This window comes from Pan troglodytes, chromosome 15, assembly GCF_028858775.2.
Source record: "Pan troglodytes isolate AG18354 chromosome 15, NHGRI_mPanTro3-v2.0_pri, whole genome shotgun sequence".
NCBI lineage: Eukaryota > Metazoa > Chordata > Mammalia > Primates > Hominidae > Pan > Pan troglodytes.
Window position 1 is genome coordinate 79,579,747 of NC_072413.2, and position 22,103 is coordinate 79,601,849.

At 42.1% G+C, this 22,103-nt stretch overlaps 1 protein-coding gene across 5 annotated transcripts in view; it reads left to right on the forward strand.

Annotated features, from left to right (window-relative positions):
* LOC129136995 (uncharacterized) overlaps window positions 1-22,103 on the forward strand; it is a 566,655-nt gene that overhangs the window by 91,002 nt on the left and 453,550 nt on the right. For 2 of the 5 annotated variants that reach the window (XR_010150978.1, XR_010150979.1), the window contains exon 1: window positions 19,332-19,879. The exons of 2 other annotated variants lie outside the window; for them this stretch is intronic. Coding sequence is in view for 1 of the 3 variants with exons in the window: in XM_063793020.1 (XP_063649090.1) it covers window positions 19,392-19,879 (488 nt within the window). In the remaining 2 variants the exon portion in view is untranslated. Of the gene's footprint in view, window positions 1-19,171; window positions 19,880-22,103 lie in introns of those variants that run through there. One more of the 5 variants, XM_063793020.1, reaches the window with a different exon arrangement.

A 22,103-nucleotide genomic window follows, 5' to 3' on the forward strand; every position in this document is an offset into this window, starting at 1 on the left:
TTCTTCTTTTTCATCTTCATTAAACTACACCCTATAAGTTCTACCAAGCTCTGAAGATGACTTCCTTTTCCAAGATGAATTCCTTCCTTAGCCCAGCTTATACTACCTCTCCCCTTTGATTTATTTTAGCATAAATGCATACAATTTATACTACATTACCTGATAACTTATAGGTGCCTTTTAAGATATAAATGTTTCTGGCCGGGCGTGGTGGCTCATGCCTGTAATCCCAGCACTTTGAGAGGCTGAGGTGGGTGGATCACCTGAGCTCAGGAGTTCGAGACCAGCCTAGCCAACATGATGAAACCATGTCTCTACTAAAAATACAAAAATTAGCTGGGCATGGTGGCGGGCGCCTGTAGTCCCAGCTACTGGGGGGCTGAGGCAGGAGGATCGCTTGAACCCAGGAGGCGGAGGTTGCAGTGAGCCAAGATCATGCCACTGCACTCCAGCCTGGGTGACAGAGTGAGACTCTGTCTCAAAAAAAAAAAAAAAAATGAATGTTTCCAAGTTGTGTAGTCTGAAACTTTGAGGTAGGGCTTTTCAGACAGTGACTACGTTTTTCCAGTCACTGTCTATGCATACATCTTCTACTCAGTGTCTAAACAATGTCAGGAAAATTATTGAAACTTGGAAATAAACAAAAGGGATTACAGCATGGTTAAGCCCTGGTCTTGGCTTGACTTTATATTGACTGGAATATTTTACAATTCTGTAGGGGCATAGGTTAATTTGTTAATTTTGTCCAGTAGAGATGCAAATAATACCTGTCTCTTGGAAGTGCTAACGCCAAAGGTTATGGTAAGACAGTAGTCAATTTCATATGTAACCCAGCAATCTTATTCTAACATTTGTTTATTAAAATGGCTATATATACCTCACTTGTTCCTTCATTAATTAATGAGTTGAATAAAACCTTTGGCATATCATTCACATGACAGTCCTGATTTTACCTTTTTAAAAATGTTTTAAAATGCTGAAATGCTTAAGTAGGAGTTTAATCAATGCATTGTGAAATTAACTGAATTGATGAAGCAAGTGATAAAGTTTTATTTCTGAAGAGACAATACGTCTTGCAAGTTTAAAACAGAATAATCAATAAATGAAATAACACGTGAAAAACCCTAAGTAGTAATAATTTCAGACAGGAAGAAGCCATGCTGATTTGGATGTTCTTAGTCACGGATTATGAGGGTAATCACTCAACAGACATCTTCAGCTGCTTTTCTCCTTCCTGTGCATTTAATCAATGAAAACAGAGGTTCAGAATGATATGCTAATAGTGGGAGGAACCACAGCAATGGAATCAAACAATCAGTTCAAATCTTGGCTCTGCCCCTAGTAGCTGTTCTCTGTAAATTGGAGTTAATAAATCCCTATGAGAAGTGTCTGGTATATAATGGGTGCTCAATAAATGTTAGTACTCTTCCTCATGAGCATCTCAGAGGATAAGAGGTGGACAACTGCAGCCTAGATTGGAAACCTGAGTTATGGAGAAAGAGTTAAAATGACTTAATACTGTTTATATAGGGCCATAAAAACACCATCTGCTAGCTCTAGCCAGTTAAGCTATTACAAAGCTGACATGCACTAATGCTGCACTGATAGGAAAGGAATGGCCAAGGTTTTGCTGTTTCTATCATTATTCGACGAGCTGCCATCTCGGGACCAGTCGCCAGTTTAACCCATCACATAACCTGGTTGTTCAACGTTTAAAGATTTATTTTGGTCCTTAAATATTTATACTCTCCCCCAACCTTTTATTGCTATAGTTACTGCTGCAGAAAAGACAAGACTCAGGAGGTTACTGTGTGGTATATCAGCAGTTCTAGGCTTTATCGTTAGATTGGGGTATGTTTTATGTTGAATTAGACTCAGATGAGTGGATTAATATTAAACTCTCATTTTGCATGATGAGGCTAGATGTGCCTCAGAGAAAAGGATAAGGTCTATTCCTTTTCATATTATCAGTCAGTGAAGAAAAGGCCGCTTGCTCTGCAATGCACATTGCTGAACCAGAAGTGAATAGCAGCAGATTCTGGATCTTGGAGGGGGGCGGTTTGCCTCCAATAAAGTGTGCAGCTGAAGATTGTCCCAGTGGTAGAAGTGAGCTCAATGATTGCTCCTGCTGCCTCTCATAACACCTGCATTTGGATCCTTGGTACCCATTAGGCATAATGATGGGCTGATTCCACATCCCTGGGACATTTGGCCTCATTTGGATGATTAAAGAGAATGAAATATATGTCCCAGACACCTGCCAACTTGCAATAATAATAGCCTGTATTTACATAATATCTTTCTCTAAGAATCTGAAAGTCCCTTGTCTTTGAAAATCTATTTCTGTTAGGGAAGGGGAGATAATCTCATTTCTGTTTTGCAGAGTTTTAGCGCCATGGTAAAATCTAAATATTTGGTCATTTTGGTAACTATTCTGTGTCCAAAACTTTGCAGCATATTGAAACCAACTGGACATCTGTAACAAATATGGATACCCAGCTCCTATGCCTAGGCATTCTTATCTAATTGCTCTGGGGTTGGGGGTGGGGGATCTCCTGGGCATCAGGATTTGTAAAAGCTCCTTAAGTAATATGAACGTACAGAAAAGCCTGGGGACCACATAGGTAAAGACATTTGGTCGGAGACATTTCTGTGAAGTATTAGCAGTAGGAAACATTCACATGGCCGAGCTGTTAGAATTACGCTTCCCCACTGGGTTCTTCATCCTTTTTGCTGTTTTCATTCTGGACCAACTCTATTAATAAGGAAGACAGACATTTAAAATATAGCTCAATGCCAGAATTCTCTCACCTTCAGCCAATAGTAGGTTAGGTCAGATCATTATCTTCCAGTAGGAACTGTACTTTGGTGAAGTAATCTAGAGAGAAGATAATTAAATCAACATATAACTGTAGTTTTAAAAGATGACAAGAAAAAAGTCATCTCCTGGGAACTCTATATACAGCTGTGTGTGTAGCAAATATTTAGGAAATAGCGTTCCATTCAGTAAACTGGTGTTTTAAGGAGGGAAAATGTAAAAGGCCTTTTAGTGACAGTGGGGAAAGGATTCTACAAGTCATGCATGAGTTTAACAGGCGGTTGTGGTGGTATGGCTGGGGGGCTTTTATCCTTAAGCTTATTTGTTGTTCCTGGACTTTCACAAAGATGTTCAAGCATGGCAGAGGGTTGGAAAAGCCAAGAAGCAACCAGTATGTCCCTGCATTACTGCTGGTGATTCAGCTATGACTTCTGGTGTGGGACCGACTTCCCTTGAAAATATATGGATCTGATGGTGACAATTACAGGGCTGTTTTCTGGAAGCAGCTGTTGCCTGCAGGGAGTAAAACTGGCTTCTCAGATGTTGAGCTGCCTTTCCATCTGCTGAAAGGAAGAGAAAACAGAAGTCAAAACTAGAACAACTACAAAAAGTGGGACCTGCACAGAAACAATAGAAAAGAGAGGAGATGATGGGAGAGAAGGCAATAAAACCTTAATTAGTTACCAGGAAGAGTTCGTTCTCTTAGTGTCTTTGGCACTAAAGATAAAAGTCATGTCCTCCACCGCCACTAATGGAAAGGAAATGAAGTGATGAGAAGATGCATTAGGGAACCCTGGATTTGGGCCAGCTCACTGGCTCCATGGGCCCCTGGAAGACCCTAGAGTCCGTGACTCTCTGACTGTGTCTCAAGTGAACAGTTACCTCCTTGCTAAAGCCCCTTTGGTGCCCCTAAGTGTTAGAATATTTTCAAATTAATTCTGGAAGCATGAGACATCCACGGACATTTAGAATATCTGAGCAATTCTCAGCAGACATTAGGTGAGTTTGTCTTAGGGCGTCTTAGTTTCCCAGGGCTGCCCTAACAAATTACCACAAATTGGGTGGCTTAAAACAACAGAAATTCATTCTCTTGCAATTCTGGAGGCTAGAAGTCTAAAGTTAAGGTGTCAGTGGGGTCGTGCTCTCTCAGAAGGCTCTAGGGAAGAATCCTTCCTTGCCTTATCCCGGAGGTGGCTCCTGGCGATCTCTGACATTCTGTGGCTTGGAGCTACATCACTCCAGTCTTCGCCTTCATCACTCTCTTCCATGTGTGTTTTCTTGTGTCTTCTCTTCTCATATGCACCAGTCTTTAGATTTAGGGCTCACCTTAAATTCATGAACACTTCATTTTGACACTCTTGCCTAATAATATCTAAAAAAAAACACAAAACTGTTTCTGGCCAGGTGCGGTGGCTCACACCTGTAATCCTAGCACTTTGGGAGGCTAAGGCAGGCGGATCACCTGAGGTCAGGAGTTCAAGACCAGCCTGGGCAACATGGTGAAACCCTGTCTCTACTAAAAATACAAAAATTAGCCGGGCATGGTGGTACACACCTGTAATCCCAGCTACTCAGGAGGCCAAGGCATGAGAATCACTTGAACCCGTGAGGCAGAGGTTGCAATGAGCCCAGATCACCCCACTGCACTCCAGCCTGGGCAACAGAGCAAGACTTGTCTCAAAAGAAAAAAAAAAAGACTATTTCTAAATAAGGTCACAGTCTAAGGTTCCAAATGAACATTAATTTGTTGGAGGGGGCAGGCACTATTCAGCTCACTACAAAGAGAAGAATACAATAGAAAGAAAGATTGATGTATGGATTGAGAGCAGGGGCTAGAGCTGTGACTAACATTGGTTGTTCATTAGAAACACCTGGGCAAGGGCAGCCTTTAAAATCTCTATCCTGGCCCCAACTCCAGATATTCTTATTTAATCAGTCTGGAGTGGGTCCTGATTAACATAAACACTCTTAGGGGCCAAGCATCATACGGTATATGGATGAAGGATAAAGAGGGTTGGTCTAAAAAGTAATAAGGAGGAATGGTGACTCAGGGGGCGGGAGGAGCCTGGAAACCCACATGCAACATTAAGAAGCATTCAGATTTGATTTCATAACGTCTCCTGAAGAAAATGGGTTTGCGGGCTTTGAAAGACAAGTTGCCAGTTTGAGATGCCAAGTCTAGACTTGTAGGAATTCTTCTGTAATATCTTGGATCTGTGAAAATGGTAACCTAGCCCAAAAATGCACATGGTGATAATGACACAGAATATGTGGGATGAATTCTGAACTGAAAAATCTAGAATGTGGAATTGACTTACCTAAGAGGACCCTATGAATGAATGTTCCTACTCAGGAACTAGGTCATGTTCTAAGTCTCTTTTGCCCAGTTGTACATACGCTATGCTCTGGAGTGATTCTGCCATATTGTCAGGTTCTATTCTGGGCGCCTGTTGGACACTGTTCTCCATGCAAAAATTCAGGACATTTTTCTAAAGCTGAAGCATCTACTTTTTTTTTTTTTTGAGACAGAGTTTTGCTTTTTTGTCCAAGCTGGAGTGCAGGGGCATGATCTCAGCTCACTGCAACCTCTGCCCCCGAGGGTTCAAGTGATTCTCCCACCTTAGCCTCCCAAATAGCTGGGAATATAGGCGCTCGCCACCACGCCTGGATAATTTTTGTATTTTTAGTAGAGATGGGGTTTTGCCATGTTGGCCAGGCTGGTCTCAAACCCCTGACCTCAGGTGATCCACCTACCTCAGCCTCCCAGAGTGCTAGGATTACAGGCATGAGCCACCATGCCCGGCCAAGCATATCTACTTCTAAAAGAGCTAACTCACTGCCCAGTATCCCTTTTTAATAGTGAGCTCTAGATTAGTACTTAGCGTTGTCACTTAGTAGTTGCATGACCTTGGGCAGGTTACTTATCCTTGTTTTACAGATGAGTTTATTAATATCTACCTTAATGGGTTATTATCAGGATTAGATTGTTATGAGGTCTAATAAACATTCTTTTTCTCTGTCTCTTCTCCATCCCAGATGATGAATCTGGTTTTTTTTTTTTTTTTTACCAAATAAACACTATAGATTATTGAATGACATATGCTACTGTTATTTATGTTTTAAATAGCAATGAAATTATAATGGTACTAAATAGCTGACATTTTCTGAGTACTTTATATGTGCTGAAAACTTAAAAATATTTTGGCACATATAATTTCATTATCACAATGATTCTATTACCTCATTGTAAAGGGAGATAAATAATGTATATAATGTGTAGTAGATATATAAATGATATATATTTATATAAATGATATAAATAACATATGTAACTTATATAATGTATCCTTCTTAACAAATGAAGAAATTGCAACTCAGAGACAAGAAGAAATTTATCTAAGAGTGCACAGCTCTTTTGACCTAAAAATTGCACATTATCCACTATACTTTACAGTTCTGCCAACTCACTTGTGTCCTATGTGAGGACAGGGGCCTATGCCAGGCAGGGCCAGTGACCAACTCATGGTTGCCTTTCAAAAAGTCCTTGTAAACACTTAGAGCTCTGTCTTCTAAAAGCCCAAATTGAAATGAATGAGCCCTCAAGAGTGCTCAGTAAGTGTTTGTATTTACAAATATTGTGTCAACACTGTCATTTTAGAGTGTGAATTGTAAAAAATGATTGTTAATTAAAAAACTAAAACAGGTAACATTCCTTTAGTGTTTCATGAGAAAGAACAGTTTCATGAGAGAGCCTCGTCATTCCTGATATGTTTTTAGGCTATTTATATAAGTAGAGCCAAAGAATCTATAGATCCACAGAGTTGGAGAACCATTAAGAAAGGGGATAAAAGCATACAAAAGGGGCGTCACCTTTCAGGGATTAAAGTAAATCAGTTTTGAAATCTTGGCATAAAGCTTTATAACCCAGGTATTGACATATAAAATGTCATATTATGTTTTTATAGTCATATAATAGGTAATAAAAATACCCAGGCTGTCCCTGGCACATGGTAGGTGCTCAGCAGGGGTCTGTATCTCTAAATTGATTAAAAGGAAATTAGGAATGAATAATGCTTTACATAACTCCCAAAATAAATACATCAAGCAGGATGTGGAGTTAGGGGGACAGACCACAAAAGGATACAAGCAGAAACAAATAAACCTAATTGTATTGTAACTGTAATATTTTCATTGCCTGTTGCACACAGCAAGTCAGTATACTGAGACACTGGATTGCAGCAGAGAAAGATGTTTGATCATGGGGTCGCAGAACAAAGAGATGGGAAAAGACCTCAAATCCATCTCCCTGATGAGTTTGGGGCTAGGGTCTTTAAGGGCTTTGGAGTGGGCCAAAGTATGGAGACTGTTGATTGGTTAAAGAGTACAGGGTAGGCTGGGTGCGGTGGCTCATGCCTGTAATCCCAGCACTTTGGAAAGCTGAGGTGGGAGGATCACCTGAGGTTGGGAGTTCAAGACCAGCCTGACCAACATGGAGAAACCCCGTCTCTACCAAAAATACAAAAATAGCCCGGTGTGGTGGCGCGTGAATGTAATCGCAGTTACTCAGGAGGCTGAGGCAGGAGAGTCACTTGAACTCGGGAGGTGGAGGTTGCGGTGAGCTGAGATTGCACCATTGCACTCCAGCCTGGGCAACAAGAGCGAAACTCTGTCTCAAAAAAAAAAAAAAAAAAAAAGAAAAGAAAGGAAAAAAAAGGGTACAGGTAAAGTCATGGCACAGGGAGATGAAGAAGCTGTATTCTCATGCTGATCTTCCTCCTCTGTGAGGGTCTTCAAACTGGTTGCTGGAATTCAGGGTCTGAGAAACATCTTAAGCAATCTGTAACCAAAAGCCTATGATTCTAATGTCTGTAGGAAAAATCTTGTCTATAGGAAAAACGTGGATGCAAATTATTCTAGTTATATTTCTGTCCAGAATCCAGTGTGCAATTTCTGTCCACCTTGTGGGGGTGGTTTCAGTATTACAAATGAACAACATAACCACACTGAAGGGTGAAGGGTTCCCCTTGACCCTCTGAAGATTTGCCCCCCCAAAAACAATCAACTTGCAAAAGGCAGATTAATATGAGAAAAGTATTACAGTAGGTAGTCAGGCAGACATGAGCAGGGCAGGAGAGGCCCCCATTTCCCAGGAACTACAGGCAACCATCAGGTGATGTTCAGGCAGTTGTTAATTTCTCAAATAATAAGTGGTTGCAGCCAGCACTGGGAAAGGCAGTCTCCCAACTGATAGAAACACCTGAAACTGCTGATCAGCAGCTTCCCAATAAGATCTCAGGAATTGGGTGAGTGGGCTCACAGATGCAGATTAAGAGGGAAAATGGCAGAGTTCAACTGGTATATGACTTTCTAAGAACGTAATACTGGTAAGGGAAGAATGCCTCAAGTGAGCATGCATACAACTCCAGTAAACATATGCCCCGCCCCAAGTGCTGGCAGGCCACCGTGCAAACAAACAGCCCACCCCAAAAGAAGAATCAGGGGAAGAGTAACGCAGACCCTGGAAAATGCCAACATGTAAAACCCCAAGTCAAAAGTCAAAGTGTGCACTTGATCTCTCAAGTGGTCGGCCCTCTTCCAAGTGTACTTCCTTTCATTCTTGGTCTAAAGCTTTCTAATAATAAACTTTCACCTCTGCTCTTGCCACCATCTCTCACTCTGTCTTATGCCCTTTGGTCAAATTCTTTCTTCTGAGGGGCAAGAATTGAGGTTCACTGCCGGTAACAAAAGGGCAGGGCATGGTGGCTCATGCCTGTAGTCCTATCACTTCGGGAGGCTGAGGAGGGTGGATTGCTTGAGCTTAGGAGTTCAAGACCAGCCTGGGAAACATGGTGAAACCCTGTCTCTAAAAAAAATACAACAATAATAAAGTTGGGCATGGTGGCATGCACCTGTCATCCCAGCTACTCCGGTGGCTGAGGATTGCTCGAGCCCAGGAGGTTGAAGATGTAGTGAGCTGTAGTCATGCCACTGCACTCCAGCCCAAGTGACAGAGCAAGACTGGGTCTGAAAAAAAAAAAAAATTAAAAGTAAGAGAAAAGGCATACAAATTTATTTAGCATGTATACATGGGAGCCTTTAGACCGAAGACCTAACCCCCTTGTATTAGTTCATTTTCACACTGCTATAAAAAACTTCCCTGAGACTGGGTAATTTACAAAGGAAAGCGGTTTAATTGACTCACAGTTTCGTATGGCTGGGGAGGCCTCAGTAAACTTACAATCATGGTGGGAGGTGAAAGGGAAGCAAGCACCATCTTCACAAGGTGGCAGGAGAAACAGCATGCATGCATGCAAAGTGGGAAAGAGGCCCTTATAAAACCATCAGATCTTGTGAGAACACACTCCCTATCACGAGAACAGCATGGGGGAACTGCCCCCATGATCTAATCACCTTCCACCAGGTCCCTCCCTCAACACCTGGGGATTACAATTCCAGATAAGATTTGGGTGCCAAACACAGAGCCAAACTATATCACCCCCCAGTGAGGTACAGAAGCTTATACATCATTTTAAGCTTACAGAAAGAATGTGTACTCAGGGCATGGCCAAGAACAAGTTATGAAAGTAAATCAAATTTTAGCCGTAAGACAGGTTATAGGAGAGAGAAACGAAGAGTCTTGGCTAGCAAAGGTTGTCTTGTTATGCAGATGAAACTTCACAGGTAGGAGTCATTAGAGATAATAGATGGTAAATGTTTCTTTCAGACCCTTAAAGGTGTCAGACTTAGTTAATCTTTCTTAGATCCGGATAGGAGAAGAGCTGACTGGATTAATGGAAATTCTCTACAGTTGAAAATTTCCACCACAGAAGACAGCTTTGCAGGACAACTTCAGTTGGCTGGCCCTGTGGCAGTCATCTCAAAAGATGTCAAAGAAATACATTTTAGGATAAAATATTTTGATTTCTTTCAAGGGGATGCAGAAAACATGAACTAACTTAGGTAACTTTGGGAAACAGCATTTTGACTGGATGCTATAAGGCTAAAATGGAAAGAAGGTGTGTCCGGAATAGGTTCCTTCCAGTGGGTTCTTGGTCGTGTTGACTTTAAGAATGAAGCCACGGACCCTCGCGGTGTTACAGTTCTTAAAGATGGTGTGTCTGAGTTTGTTCCTTCAGATGCTCAGATGTGTCTAGAGTTTCTTCCTTCTGGTGGGTTCGTGGTCTGACTGACTTCAGGAGTGAAGCTGCAGACCTTCACAGTGAATGTTACAGCTCATAAAGGTAGTGTGGACCCAAAGAGTGAGCAGCAGCAAGATTTATTGTGAGGAGCAAAAGAACGAAGCCACAACGTGGAAGGGGACCCGAGCATGTTGCTGCTGCTGGCTCGGGTGGCCAGCTTTTATTGCCTTATTCGGCCCCACCCACATCCTGCTGATTGGTCCATTTTACAGAGTGCTGATTGGTGTGTTTACAATCCTTTAGCTAGACACAGAGTGCTGATTAGTGCGATTTTACAGAGTGCTTATTGGTGCATTTACAATCCTTTAGCTAGACGCAAAAGTTCTCCAAGTCCCCATCTGACCCAGAAGCTCAGCTGGCTTCACCTCTCAAAGGCACATGCATACTGTACTCTAGTTAATACATCTTTTTGTCAGTGTTGTTTAGCAATTTTGTAGTGAAACACTATTCTAGGACTGAACAAAAAAGTGACTATATTGTAGATAACGAAAGCCAAGTTTCTCACTGTTGGAAAAAGAAATTATATCTAAGGGGACAGAATTGACCTTGTAGTGCTGGAATGGAAGTGGAAGTATCAGTATGTACTCATGGTTTCTAATATGTACATATATAAGTTGATAAAGAAATAAATATAAATGGGTATATATGCATGAATTAGTATATAACATATATTTTCCTAATATGTCTGCTTAAACGTCCAGGGAACAATGATACTCTGTAGCAATGAGGACTCATATCTTGGTTTCTAAATCTCATTCTTTGACAAAAGAAATTGTAACCACCAGACAGGTTCTTCTTGCCTGTTGCACAGACAAGAGCTGATTTATCAAGACGGGAACTGCAAGAGAAAGAGAGTTTAATTCATGCAGAGCCAGCTGTACAGGAGACCAGAGGTTTGTTATTACTCAAATCAGTGTCCCTGAAAACTCAGGGATCGGAGATTTTTTTTTTGAGATAGAGTCTCACTCTGTCACCCAGGGCTGGAGTGCAATGGCACAGTCTCAGCTCACTGCAACCTCTGCCTCCTGGGTTCAAGAGATTCTCCTGCCTAAGCCTCCGAGTAGCTGGGACTACAAGCATGTGCCATCACACCAGGCTAATTTTTGTATTTTTAGTAGAGACGAGGTTTCACTGTGTTGGCCAGGCTGGTCTCGAACTCCTGACCTCGTGATCTGCCCCCGCTCCCCTGCCCCCACCCGCCAGCCTCCCAAAATGCTGGGATTATAGGCATGAGCCACTACGCCTGGCCAGGGATCAGAGTTTTTAAGGCTAATTTGGTGGATAGGGAGTTGGAAAGTGGAGAGTGCTGATTGGTTGGGTTGGAGATAAAATCATAGGGAGTTGAAGCTCTTCTCCTGCACTGAGCCAGTTCTTGGGTGGGAGTCACAAGACTAGATAAGCCAGTTTATTGATCTGGGTGGTACCAGCTGATCCATCAAGCACAGGGTCTGCAAAATATCTTAAGCACTGATCTTAGATTTTACAATAGTGATGTTATCCCAAGGAGCAATTTGGGGAGGTTCAGAATCTTGCAGCTTCTAGCCACATGATTCCTAAACCACAATTTCTACTCTTGTGGCTAATTTGTTAATTCTGCAAAGGCAGTTTTGTCCCCACGCAGGAAGGGGGTTTGCTTTGGGAAAGGACTGTTACCATCTTTGTTTCAAAGTTAAGTTCCTCCCAAAGTTAATTCAGTCTGTGCCCAGGAATGAACAAGGACCACTTGGAAGTGAGAAGCAAGATGGAGTCAGTTAGGTCAGATCTCTTTCACTGTCATAATTTTCTTAGTTATAATTTTTTGCCAAAGGTGGTTTCAAAATTATGGTTCCTTGTTTGAGAAATGATTGATTCTAAGGCTGGGGCACAGAAATACAAAATGAGCCTGGAGCATCTTACAGTATCAGAAAGTAAAGAAGTTCTAAAAATATAAAAAAGATGAGGCAGTGTCAAAAAGAAGCCAGCCTAAAAGAGCTCCCAACAGCTAAAGTGGACAATTTGAGCAACATAATAGGTAACAATAATATTGAAAGTGCTTTTGCAAAATTATGACAGTAAGAAAAATTTGACAAAGCTGACTCCAACTTGCTTCTAACCTCTAAGCTGCTCTTGTTCATTCCTGGGCATAGGCCAAGCTAACTTTGGGAGAACTTTATAGTTTAAGCTTAAATCAAGAAGGATAATAGCAATTTCCAAAACTACCCCCCTTATTTCTTGGGTTTGAAAACATCTTTATTGGCTGGGCGCAGTGGCTCATGCCTGTAATCCCAGCACTTTGGGAGGCCGAGGTGGGTGGATCACCTGAGGTCAAGAGCTCGAGACCAGCCTGGCTCACAGGGTGAAACCCCATCTCTACTAAAAATACAAAAATTAGCTGGGCCTGGTGGCAGGCGCCTGTAATCCCAGCTACTCGGGAGGCTGAGGCAGGAGAATCGCTTGAACCCAGAGGGCGGAGGTTTCAGTGAACCGAGATCGTGCCACTGCACTACAGGCTGGGCGACAGAATGAGACTCCATCTCAAAAAAGAAATCACCTTTACAACACTAATAAAAGGCCGCAGGATTAGGATTATGGGAGGGGCATGAACTCTGCTGAGATGCAAGCATAGTTAGAAGATATCAAGCCATTGTAGCCAGAAGACATGAGATTTGTAAACTCCTCGAGTGCTCCTATAGATACCATCACTACTGTAAAACTTAAAATTGGTGTTTGAGATATTTTCCAGACCCTTCATTCTGATGAACGAACTGGCACCACCTGGACCGGTAACCCATCCCGAGAAACTGGCTCAGCTTGTCTTGTGATCTCACCCAAGTTGTCAGTTGTCCAAATTAGGGGAAGCTGAATAAAGAAAATACTAGAACTCTGTATTATTTTTGTAATATTTTTATAAATTTAAAATTATTTTACAATAAAATATTAAGACATATTAATGGGATACCTGGATATCAGTAGAATAAGCGGTAGGATGGGAGTCTATTACTCAAATCAGCCTCCCTAAGAGTATTTTATTTTAAAACGGAATTTTATTTTAAAATATTGGAGTATGAACCACTTTTATTCTTTTTCCTCTTAAAAACAGTAGACTATTTTGATTAAAATAAAAAAATGAAAAAGAACTATTAAAAATACCATTAAGAATAGAAGGTTTTAAGAATCAAAATAAAGATGAAAGATTCAACATCTAATACACAATATTTACCAGGCATTAGACATTTTTTTCATCTTTGTTGTAAAGATGTTTGTCTTAAATGGTATAACTATGTAAAAATGCTTTGAAAGACATAAAACATGCTATAAATATCATTCTTATAATCCTCATCTTCTTGTTCATGCAATCATTTACTAGAACTAATTTTGTTTAATTTTTAAGGTGTTGCAGAGAAAAATTATAGGAACCTTGGTTTAAGACAGAGCTGCCTGTCATATAGTAGCTGCACAATAAATATATATTTAGTAAATTGAATGAACGAACATGAATGAGTCTAGATTCTTTCACTTACTTGCTTCGTCACCTTTAGAAGTTGTTTAACCCACTGAAGAGTTTTTTTTTTCCTTATATATGAAACAAGGGTAATATCACCTGCTTTGAAGGGTTACTCCGAGGGTAAGTGATAGGAATGTCTGTCCTACGTCAGTGTCTGGCACTTAAGTCATTGCCATAATCTTCATTCTCTTCATTGTCATTGTTATCCTTATCCTCAGTTTTTACTCTCTATTCTCTTCTGCTGCTTTCTTTCTTTCCCTTGGATTAAAATACTGTATCGCTCCATCTTCCCTTTGTCAAAAACCTTATCTCTGCTTTAAGGCCCCTCTCATGCAGTCTTTCTCCACCAAATCCCATCATCTTTCATTCCTGCCTTTCCTGTGGTTTATGATGACATGCACAGATGCATGTATGTGTTTCTGTGTGAAGGTATATTTGACTTAATCCTCTTTTACACTGTAAATTCCTTGGGGTACCATTTTTGTTTCTTATCCGTTAGTCTACCACTTGCCACATAATAAATGTTAAACCATGAACCTGCAACGAAAGGCAGACCATGTCTTTGTGACTTAATATTATTTCTCCTGAGCTGATTCTTGTGTCAGGCATATAGTAGGCATTCAATCAATATGGGATTCAATAAATAGCAAGTAGCCAGTAGGCAAAAGTCTTTTGAATGTTGAATCATTTTTGTATCCTTTTTATTTGTTCAGAGCAACAGAGGGCATATTGCTGGACAGAGGGCTGTTCTATCCCTCCTAATTTCTGTTAATATAAATTCATTCTTATATATTGGAACAGCTATCTTCACTATTGTCTGAAGAGCAATATTCAAAACCCCTGTGACTTAATCCTCACTTCCTACTCAGCTTCAATTCCCACCACACCTTGAACCTTAGTGTGCACCTCAAGTCCCAATTCATTGGATTGTTTACAAATTCCTGGAGAAACTCTGAACTCTTATTATATAAGCCTTGGCTCATGTGTTTCTTTTGTCTGGAACATTTTCCCTCCCATTCTTGCCTGACACCTTCTGGTCACCTTCGTAGGCAGCTTAAAGGGTACCTCAATGAATCCCTGATGTCCTTCTCTCTTCTTTCCTGTTCTGCAGCTAATTGCTTGTTGCTTTAACCAGCCTCTATTTTATCCTTACTTACTAATACAAGGCAGCTGTTTATTTGCTTATATGTTTTCTAGAATAGAGGTTCTTATACTTCAATGTACATAGGAATCACCGAGACAACTTATCAAAAATGCAGATTCCTGAAATGCAGCCCCCACCTGGGCTGGTCACCATCACAGTGTTGGTCCAAGTGAAATTCAGGAGTTAATAATGAAGGTTCCCAGGGCCCATCTCAAATGCAGGGAATGAGGATCTCTGAGGAGAGGATCTTCATTTGTAACAAACATCTTTGAATTGCACTTGGAGCAGTCCCAGGACAGCGATGAGCATGCTTGGTCACCAGAACCTCATGAAGTCTTGCCCTTGTGGGCCTACTATCAATGAAAGGGACATATATGAACATCTTTATGTCAAGCAACAAAATTACGACTCAGGTCTTTGCCAAGTGGAAAAGGATTTCCAAACACTTGAGGAGCGGAGGGAAGTCATTTTGTGGAGAAATGGGAGACAGGCCCCAAGCCCAAGTGAACCTCAGCCTCACTTCATTAGCAGAAGCTGCTGTGCAGCTCCTGTCTCATTCTACTTAGAAAATAAGAGGACTCATTCAGGTCACATGGTTAACAGGAAGGCTAATATAGGTGGCAGTAATTGATGATTTACTAGATCAAAGTCCTTTAAGCCAGGCAATAGAGATGACCCTTGCTTATTGATTATCATCCAATAGCTTTAATTTATCCTCAGTATCCTTGGGGACAGACAGAGATTGCTGGTTAGGAAAGGGGCTTTAAGAAGGTCGATAAGTTATTCTCAAAGAAGTTATAGGCATCAAGCCTGGGCATGCACCTTCCTTCCTTTCAAGTGCGCTTACAAGAAGGAGAGGGGAAATGAAATGGGCTTCTAATTATTTAAATTGGACCTACACTCTGCTGAGCAGTGCATTAGCTAGCATTCTTCCTCCATGTGAGCTGTCGGTTAGGCCAGGAGAAGGAGATTAAACATGTCAGCAATAGGTGTGGAAATAATTGGGGGCAGTAATTGGGAGAAATCCGGGCGCCTGATTGTGACTGCTGTCTAGTTCTCTCTTTCAAAATCTGAATTCACATTAACGTGTTGATGACCTCATCCAAGCTGGATGGATGGAATTTATTAACAATAGAAATAATTACAAAAGGACTTGCATTTAAATAATCAAATGACAAGCCACAACCTCAAAACACTCTAGAGTTACAAAGTGAATACGATTCCTGTTTCTATACAAAAGCCCCTTATTTCTTAGTTTTAAAAAATGTATTTGTTATTCTTTCCCAGTTGTATTCAGGGGTAGTTCTCGTGTCTGGTTTTCCAATTTGGTAGCTTCGATTTACCCCACAGCTGGAATTTTTTGGGTGGCAACAAATATCTTTACAGGTTGTTTGAGAATGTTTGGTATATTTTCCATTGTGTAGGTATTCAACAAAAGTTAGTTTAATCTGAATTTTATTTCCCTAAATAAAATTCTTTTTTTTAAGTTCAAAGATAATTATTTATTCAAATACCAATGAATGTGTAAGTTGTGTGTGTGTAGGGGTGTAGTTTATGAACACACTAAGTGGAAATTAGCAGTCATGAACGACCATTGATGTCTTAAATAAAAAAGTTTACCTAGGCAGGGTGCAGTGGCTCATGCCTATAATCCCATCAGTGTGGGAAGCTGAGGTGGGAGGATCCCTTGAACCCAGAAGTTTGAGATCAGCCTGGGCAACATAGGAAGACTTTGTCTCTACCCAAAAAAAAAAAAAAAAAAAAAAAAAAAAAAATTATCCAGGTATAATGGCATGCACCTGTGGTCCCAACTACCGGGAGGCTGAGGTAGGAGGATCGCTTAAATCTGGAAGATTGAGGCTGCAGTGAGCCGTGACTGTGCCAATGCACTCCACCTCTCCAGCCTGGGTGACATAGCAAAACCCTGTCTCAAAAATAAAAATTACCACATATATAGTTCATAATTATATAAAAGTGTATAAAAAAACTATATAAGCTATATATCTACACACACACACACACACACACACACATATATAAAATTCTGTTGCCCAGGCTTGAGTGCAGTGGCGTGATCTTGGCTCATTTTAACTTCTGCATCCCATATTCGAGCGATTCTCCTGCCTCAGCCTCCTGAGTAGCTGGGATTACAGGTGCATGCCACCACACTCACCTCATTTTTTTTGTATTTTTAGTAGAGACAGGGTTTCACCATGTTGGCCAGGCTGGTCTCGTACTCCTGACCTCAAGTGATCTGACTGCCTTGGCCTCCCAAAGTGCTGGGATTACAGGTGTAAGCCACTGGATCCAGCCTTTTCACTTCAAGGCTCAGAATTCTCCCCTTTTGAAATTTCGTTCAGTGAGGAAATTGATACCAATAATTTGCACTTTTAAAAGTATTTAAAATGATATCTAACATGAATTTAAAAATCTATCTTGTGTTATAGAAATTGAAGCATTTTGGATTCAAAAAGTGGCATTATTTTGGGGACTGGGAGAATCTTCCTAGCTAAAAGATTATGGAGGGTGTATTCGCCTATCTCACTTGTGGGAATGGTGCCCTTGCCTTTTTGGCGAAGGCAGGAAGGGAATATTTCAGCCTGATGCTAACAATGACGCTATGTTACATTGGCTTGGCACTCTGTAGTTATAAGTTGAGTTTGCATCGATGATCTCATTAGAACCTTCCATCAGTCCTAGCAGGAAGTCAGGGCTAACATTTTAGCCTTGTTTGGCTGCAGAGGAAATGAGGTTCAGAGAGGGTGTGATGGGTCGAAAGTCGAATTGTGGAACTGGGACTAAGATCTTTCCAAAATAAGCCAGCCCTGCCCTCTTCTTCCTTCCTCTCTTGCTCCCTTCCTGCACTAAACCTCTACCACGTGCCATACAGTGTGCAGGCACCAGGGATTTCCATGAGCTTCCCTTGAACCTTGCATATAAAGCAAAGTTCTTGTTCTGAAGGGACCTACAGTAAACTAAAGAGGAGTAAACACAAAATCAATTAAGGGCACCAAAGTGTTAAGAGAGGCTGTGTTACAAATATTTACAGAAAGTAGTGAGAGAAGACAAGGGGAGTATTAATCAATTGCATATGGGACTAAGGGAAGAGGGACTGTGATGCATTAGGAAAAGCTTCATGAGACAGTAAAGTTCCAGCAAAGTTTAAAGTAATAACAGCCACCAGACAGACTTGGAATTAGCCTTTTTGCAAAGTGCATTTCCATGAGAAACTGTGCAGGGGATACATGGCCGAATAATAGCATGCACTATGGTATATTGGAAATTCCTAATTCTTATTGGGGATTTGAGTACCCCAAGAAGCCCTTCAAAAAGAAATGTTTAACTTTTGTGATCTAGCCAACATGTGGGATTATAGAGCTTTAAATATAAAATTTTAGAGAAAAACTAAGATTTTAAGTAACGTAATGTATTATGTAACTTTGGAAAGGACTAGCTTACAGCTTACATCCACTTGCAGGCAGATCTTAGCAGGCTGCTGAGATTTGCCTGTGGAAAGTGCAAAAGTGAAGTGCAGTGGAGACCAGGCCCACTCGGATGAGTAATAAACCTTAAACCAGATAAACTAGAACACTGACAATGTTGCTGTCTTACATATAAAACATTGAGCCAACCCAAGAAAGGGACTCACGGTCCAAACGTGTCCGGAATGGGGTTCTTGGTCTCACTGATTTCAAGAATAAAGCCGCGGACCCTTGCGGTGTTACAGTTCTTAAAGGCGGCGTGTCCAGAGTTTGTTCCTTCTGATATTCGGATGTGTTCAGAGTTTTTTCCTTCTGGTGGGTTCATGGTCTGGCTGGCTCAGGAGTGAAGCTGCAGACCTTCGCAGTGAGTGTTACAGCTCTTAAGGCTGCGTGTCTGGAGTTGTTCGTTCTTCCCGGTGGGTTCATGGTCTTTGCTGGCTTCAGGAGTGAAGCTGCAGACCTTTGTGGTGAGTGTTACAGCTCATAAACGCAGTGTGGACCCAAAGAGTGAGCAGCAGCAAGATTCATAGCAAAGAGCAAAAGAACTAACGCTTCCACAGTGGGGAAGGATATCCAAACAGGTTGCCACTGTTGGCTCATGCAGCCTGCATTTATTATCTTATCTGGCCCCACCCACATCCTGCTGATTGGTCCATTTTACAGAGAGCCGATTGGTCTGTTTTACAGAGAGCTGATTGGTCCATTTTGACAGGGTGCCGATTGGTGTGTTCACAATCCCTGAGCTAGACACAAAAGTTATCCACATCCCCACTAGATTAGCTAGATACAGAGTGTCCATTGGTGTATTTACAAACCCTGAGCTAGGCACAGGGTGCTGATTGGTGCATTTACAAACCTTGAGCTAGACACAGAGTGCCCATTGGTGCATTCACATCCCTTAGCTAGACATAAAGATTCTCCAAGTCCCCACCAGATTAGCTAGATACAGAGTGCCCATTGGTGCATCCACAAACCCCAAGCTAGACACAGGGTGCTGATTGGTGTTTACAAACCTTGAGCTAGACACAGAGTGCTGATTGGTGCACTCACAATCCCTTAGCTAGACACAAAGGTTTTCCAAGTCCCCACTAGACTCAGGAGCCCAGCTGGCCTCACCCAGTGGATCTTACACAGTGCCGCAGGTGGAGCTACCTGCTAGTCTCGCGCCGTGCGCCCGCACTCCTCAGCCCTTAGGCGGTCGGCAGTGCTCCTCCGGGAGGCTCAGGCCGCGCAGGAGCCCACGGCGGGGCGGGGGAGCTCAGTTATGGCGGGCTGCGGGTCCCGAGCCCTGCCCAGCGGGGAGGCAGCTAAGGCCTGGCGAGAAATCGAGTGCAGCGCCGGTGGGCCAGCACTGCTGGGGGACCAGGCGCACCCTCCGCAGCTGCTGGCCTGGATGCTAAGCCCCTCACTGCCTGGGGCAGCAGGGCTGGCCGGCCGCTCCGAGTGCGGGGCCGCCAAGCCCACGCCCACCCGGAACTCTAGCTGGCCCGCAAGCGCCACGCGCAGCCCCGGTTCCCGCCCGTGCCTCTCCCTCCAAACCTCCCCACAAGCCGAGGGAGCCAGCTCCGGCCTCGGCCAGCCCAGAGAAGGTCTCCCACGGTGCAGCGGCGGGCTGAAGGGCTCCTCAAGTGCGGCCAGAATGGGCGCCGAGGCCAAGGGGGCACCGAGAGCGAGCCAGGGCTGTGAGGGCCGCCATCACGCTGTCACCTCTCACAGGAGCGATATGGGAGAGGAGGAGGGGGAAAGCCAAAGGTAGGTCCTGATTTTTAGTTCTTCCATCTGGCAGCGTGGCTAACTTGGAGGAAATTCTGAAGTGGAACCCCAGCCCTAGAATGGTGAGGGAGAGGTTGCTGGGGAAAACGATGTGGAGGGCTTAATCAAGGGCAGAGGATACTCATTTTGGGATGTGAACATTCCCTCTTCCTGCAGTAAAGCTCTCATCTCCTCTCTTCTGCAAGGTGACCCAATTAGACAACAGCCTGGTGGCTGTCCGTTCTGTCTCCAAGGAGAATACCAGGTGTGTTCCTTAATTTCAGTATTTGTCTATCTCCCCCTCCTCCTTTTTCAAAATCCATTCTGAGAGGTGTTTCTTCTCCATGATATCTCAAACAGACTGCAGTCTTTTTGCCCTGATTTTATATTGTTTTCTTCCAAGATCCCTTCATATTACACAGTTGTTCCACCAGGGTGGAAACTTTTCCATCCTCTGAACCTATAATGGTGTTTGGTACACAGTAGGGACTCAGATTTATTGAGTAAAAATTTGAATGCCAGCTTTTAAAAGAAACAGACTCTTAGGTGTCTCATTCTCATTTGGTAAACACGCAGATAAAGGAGGAGGAGCAGCTAGAAAAGGGAACTAAGCTTTACCATGCTAAACCACGTGTTATTCACTTTTCCCAGAATGCCTCCTTTAGGGTTTATGGTACGTCCCATGAATGGGTATTATTATATCATCACACCATTTGGCAGATGAAGAAACAGAAGGCCAGAAAAGTTTCACTTGTCTTCAGTCACCCAGGCACTAAGCACAGAGCTGGGACGTGTACCTGGTATGTGAGGCTGAGCCACAGCTCCATCAGTTTAGGGTCACGAAGAGGATATTGATCTCAGTGTCAGGAGATTGGAATCTGCTGCAGATTTTATCACTAATTAGTGTTAGATTCTTGTTATGTAATATTTGAGTATAGAGGTAATCATGGATTTCTACTAATTTCTTCTTCTTACTTGGCCTACATTAAGATTTCCTCTTAAATATGACATTAGATCACATGGAGGGGTTCTTCTGAAGGCTGAGGATTACATAATGCAATTTTGTTTTATATCATTCCCATTCTGCACTGAATTTGTCTGAGTAAAATGCGTGAATCTTAGATTTGAGAAATCGAGATCTGGGCTCTTTTGAGATACTTGTCATTCACTAGATGGCACTGTTGTATTAACTTTACTTATTTCCTAGCTCTGGTTTAAAACCTTCAAGAGTATATTTCCTGTGATACTGTAGTCGTCCAACTATCCAGACTTTCCAGGTGTTGGTACAAGGACAGTGTAGGGGACAAGCAGATATTGTGTATACATCTTTTTAGTATGGGTCCTAAGTCCTAGTTTAGATTTTAGGACTGTAGTAAAATGCAGTGGGCTCTCAGTATTTGCGGGTTCTGCATCCATGGATTCAACCAGCCAGGAATGGAAACTATTAAACGGTAGGGCGCGATGGCTCATGCTTGTAATCCCAACACTTTGAAAGGCTGAGGCAGGAGGATTGAGCTCAGGAGTTTGAGACCAGCCTAAGCAACATGGCAAAACGCTGTCTCTAGTAAAAATACAAAAATTAGCTGGGCATGGTGGTGGACACCTGTAATCCCAGCTTCTTGAGAGGCTGAGGCAGGAGAATCGCTTGAACCGGGTAGGCAGAGGTTGCAGTGAGCTGTGATTGCGCTGCTGCACTCCAGCTTGAGCAACAGAGCTCTGTCTCAAGAAAAAAAAGAAGAAAGAAAGAAAGAAAAAGAAAATATTAAACAAAACAACAGCAGCAAAAGACTAACAAAAATAATAATAAAACAAAAAATAATACAAGTAAAAAACAATACAGCCTGTTTACATAGCATTTACATTGCATTAGGTATTGTAAGTAATCTAGAGATGATTTAAAATATATAGCAGGAAATGTGTAGGTTATACGCAAATATGACACCATTTTATATCAGTGACTTGAGCATCCATGGATTTTTGTATTTTCTGGGGTCCTGAAACTAATCCCCCTCAGATACCAAGGAATGACTGCAGTAGTTTTTGGAGCAATACGTTAATAGCTGGATTCACTGACAGACTGAAAAATAATGTCTTGCTGGACATTACGAAGCAAAATAAAGTCTCACTGAGATATGGGAACTTTAGAGAAAAGGAATAAAAATATAGTTGCTTTAGCTCATAATCTATCTGCTCACTTCTGTAATCTTTGTTACAGACCCTCAAG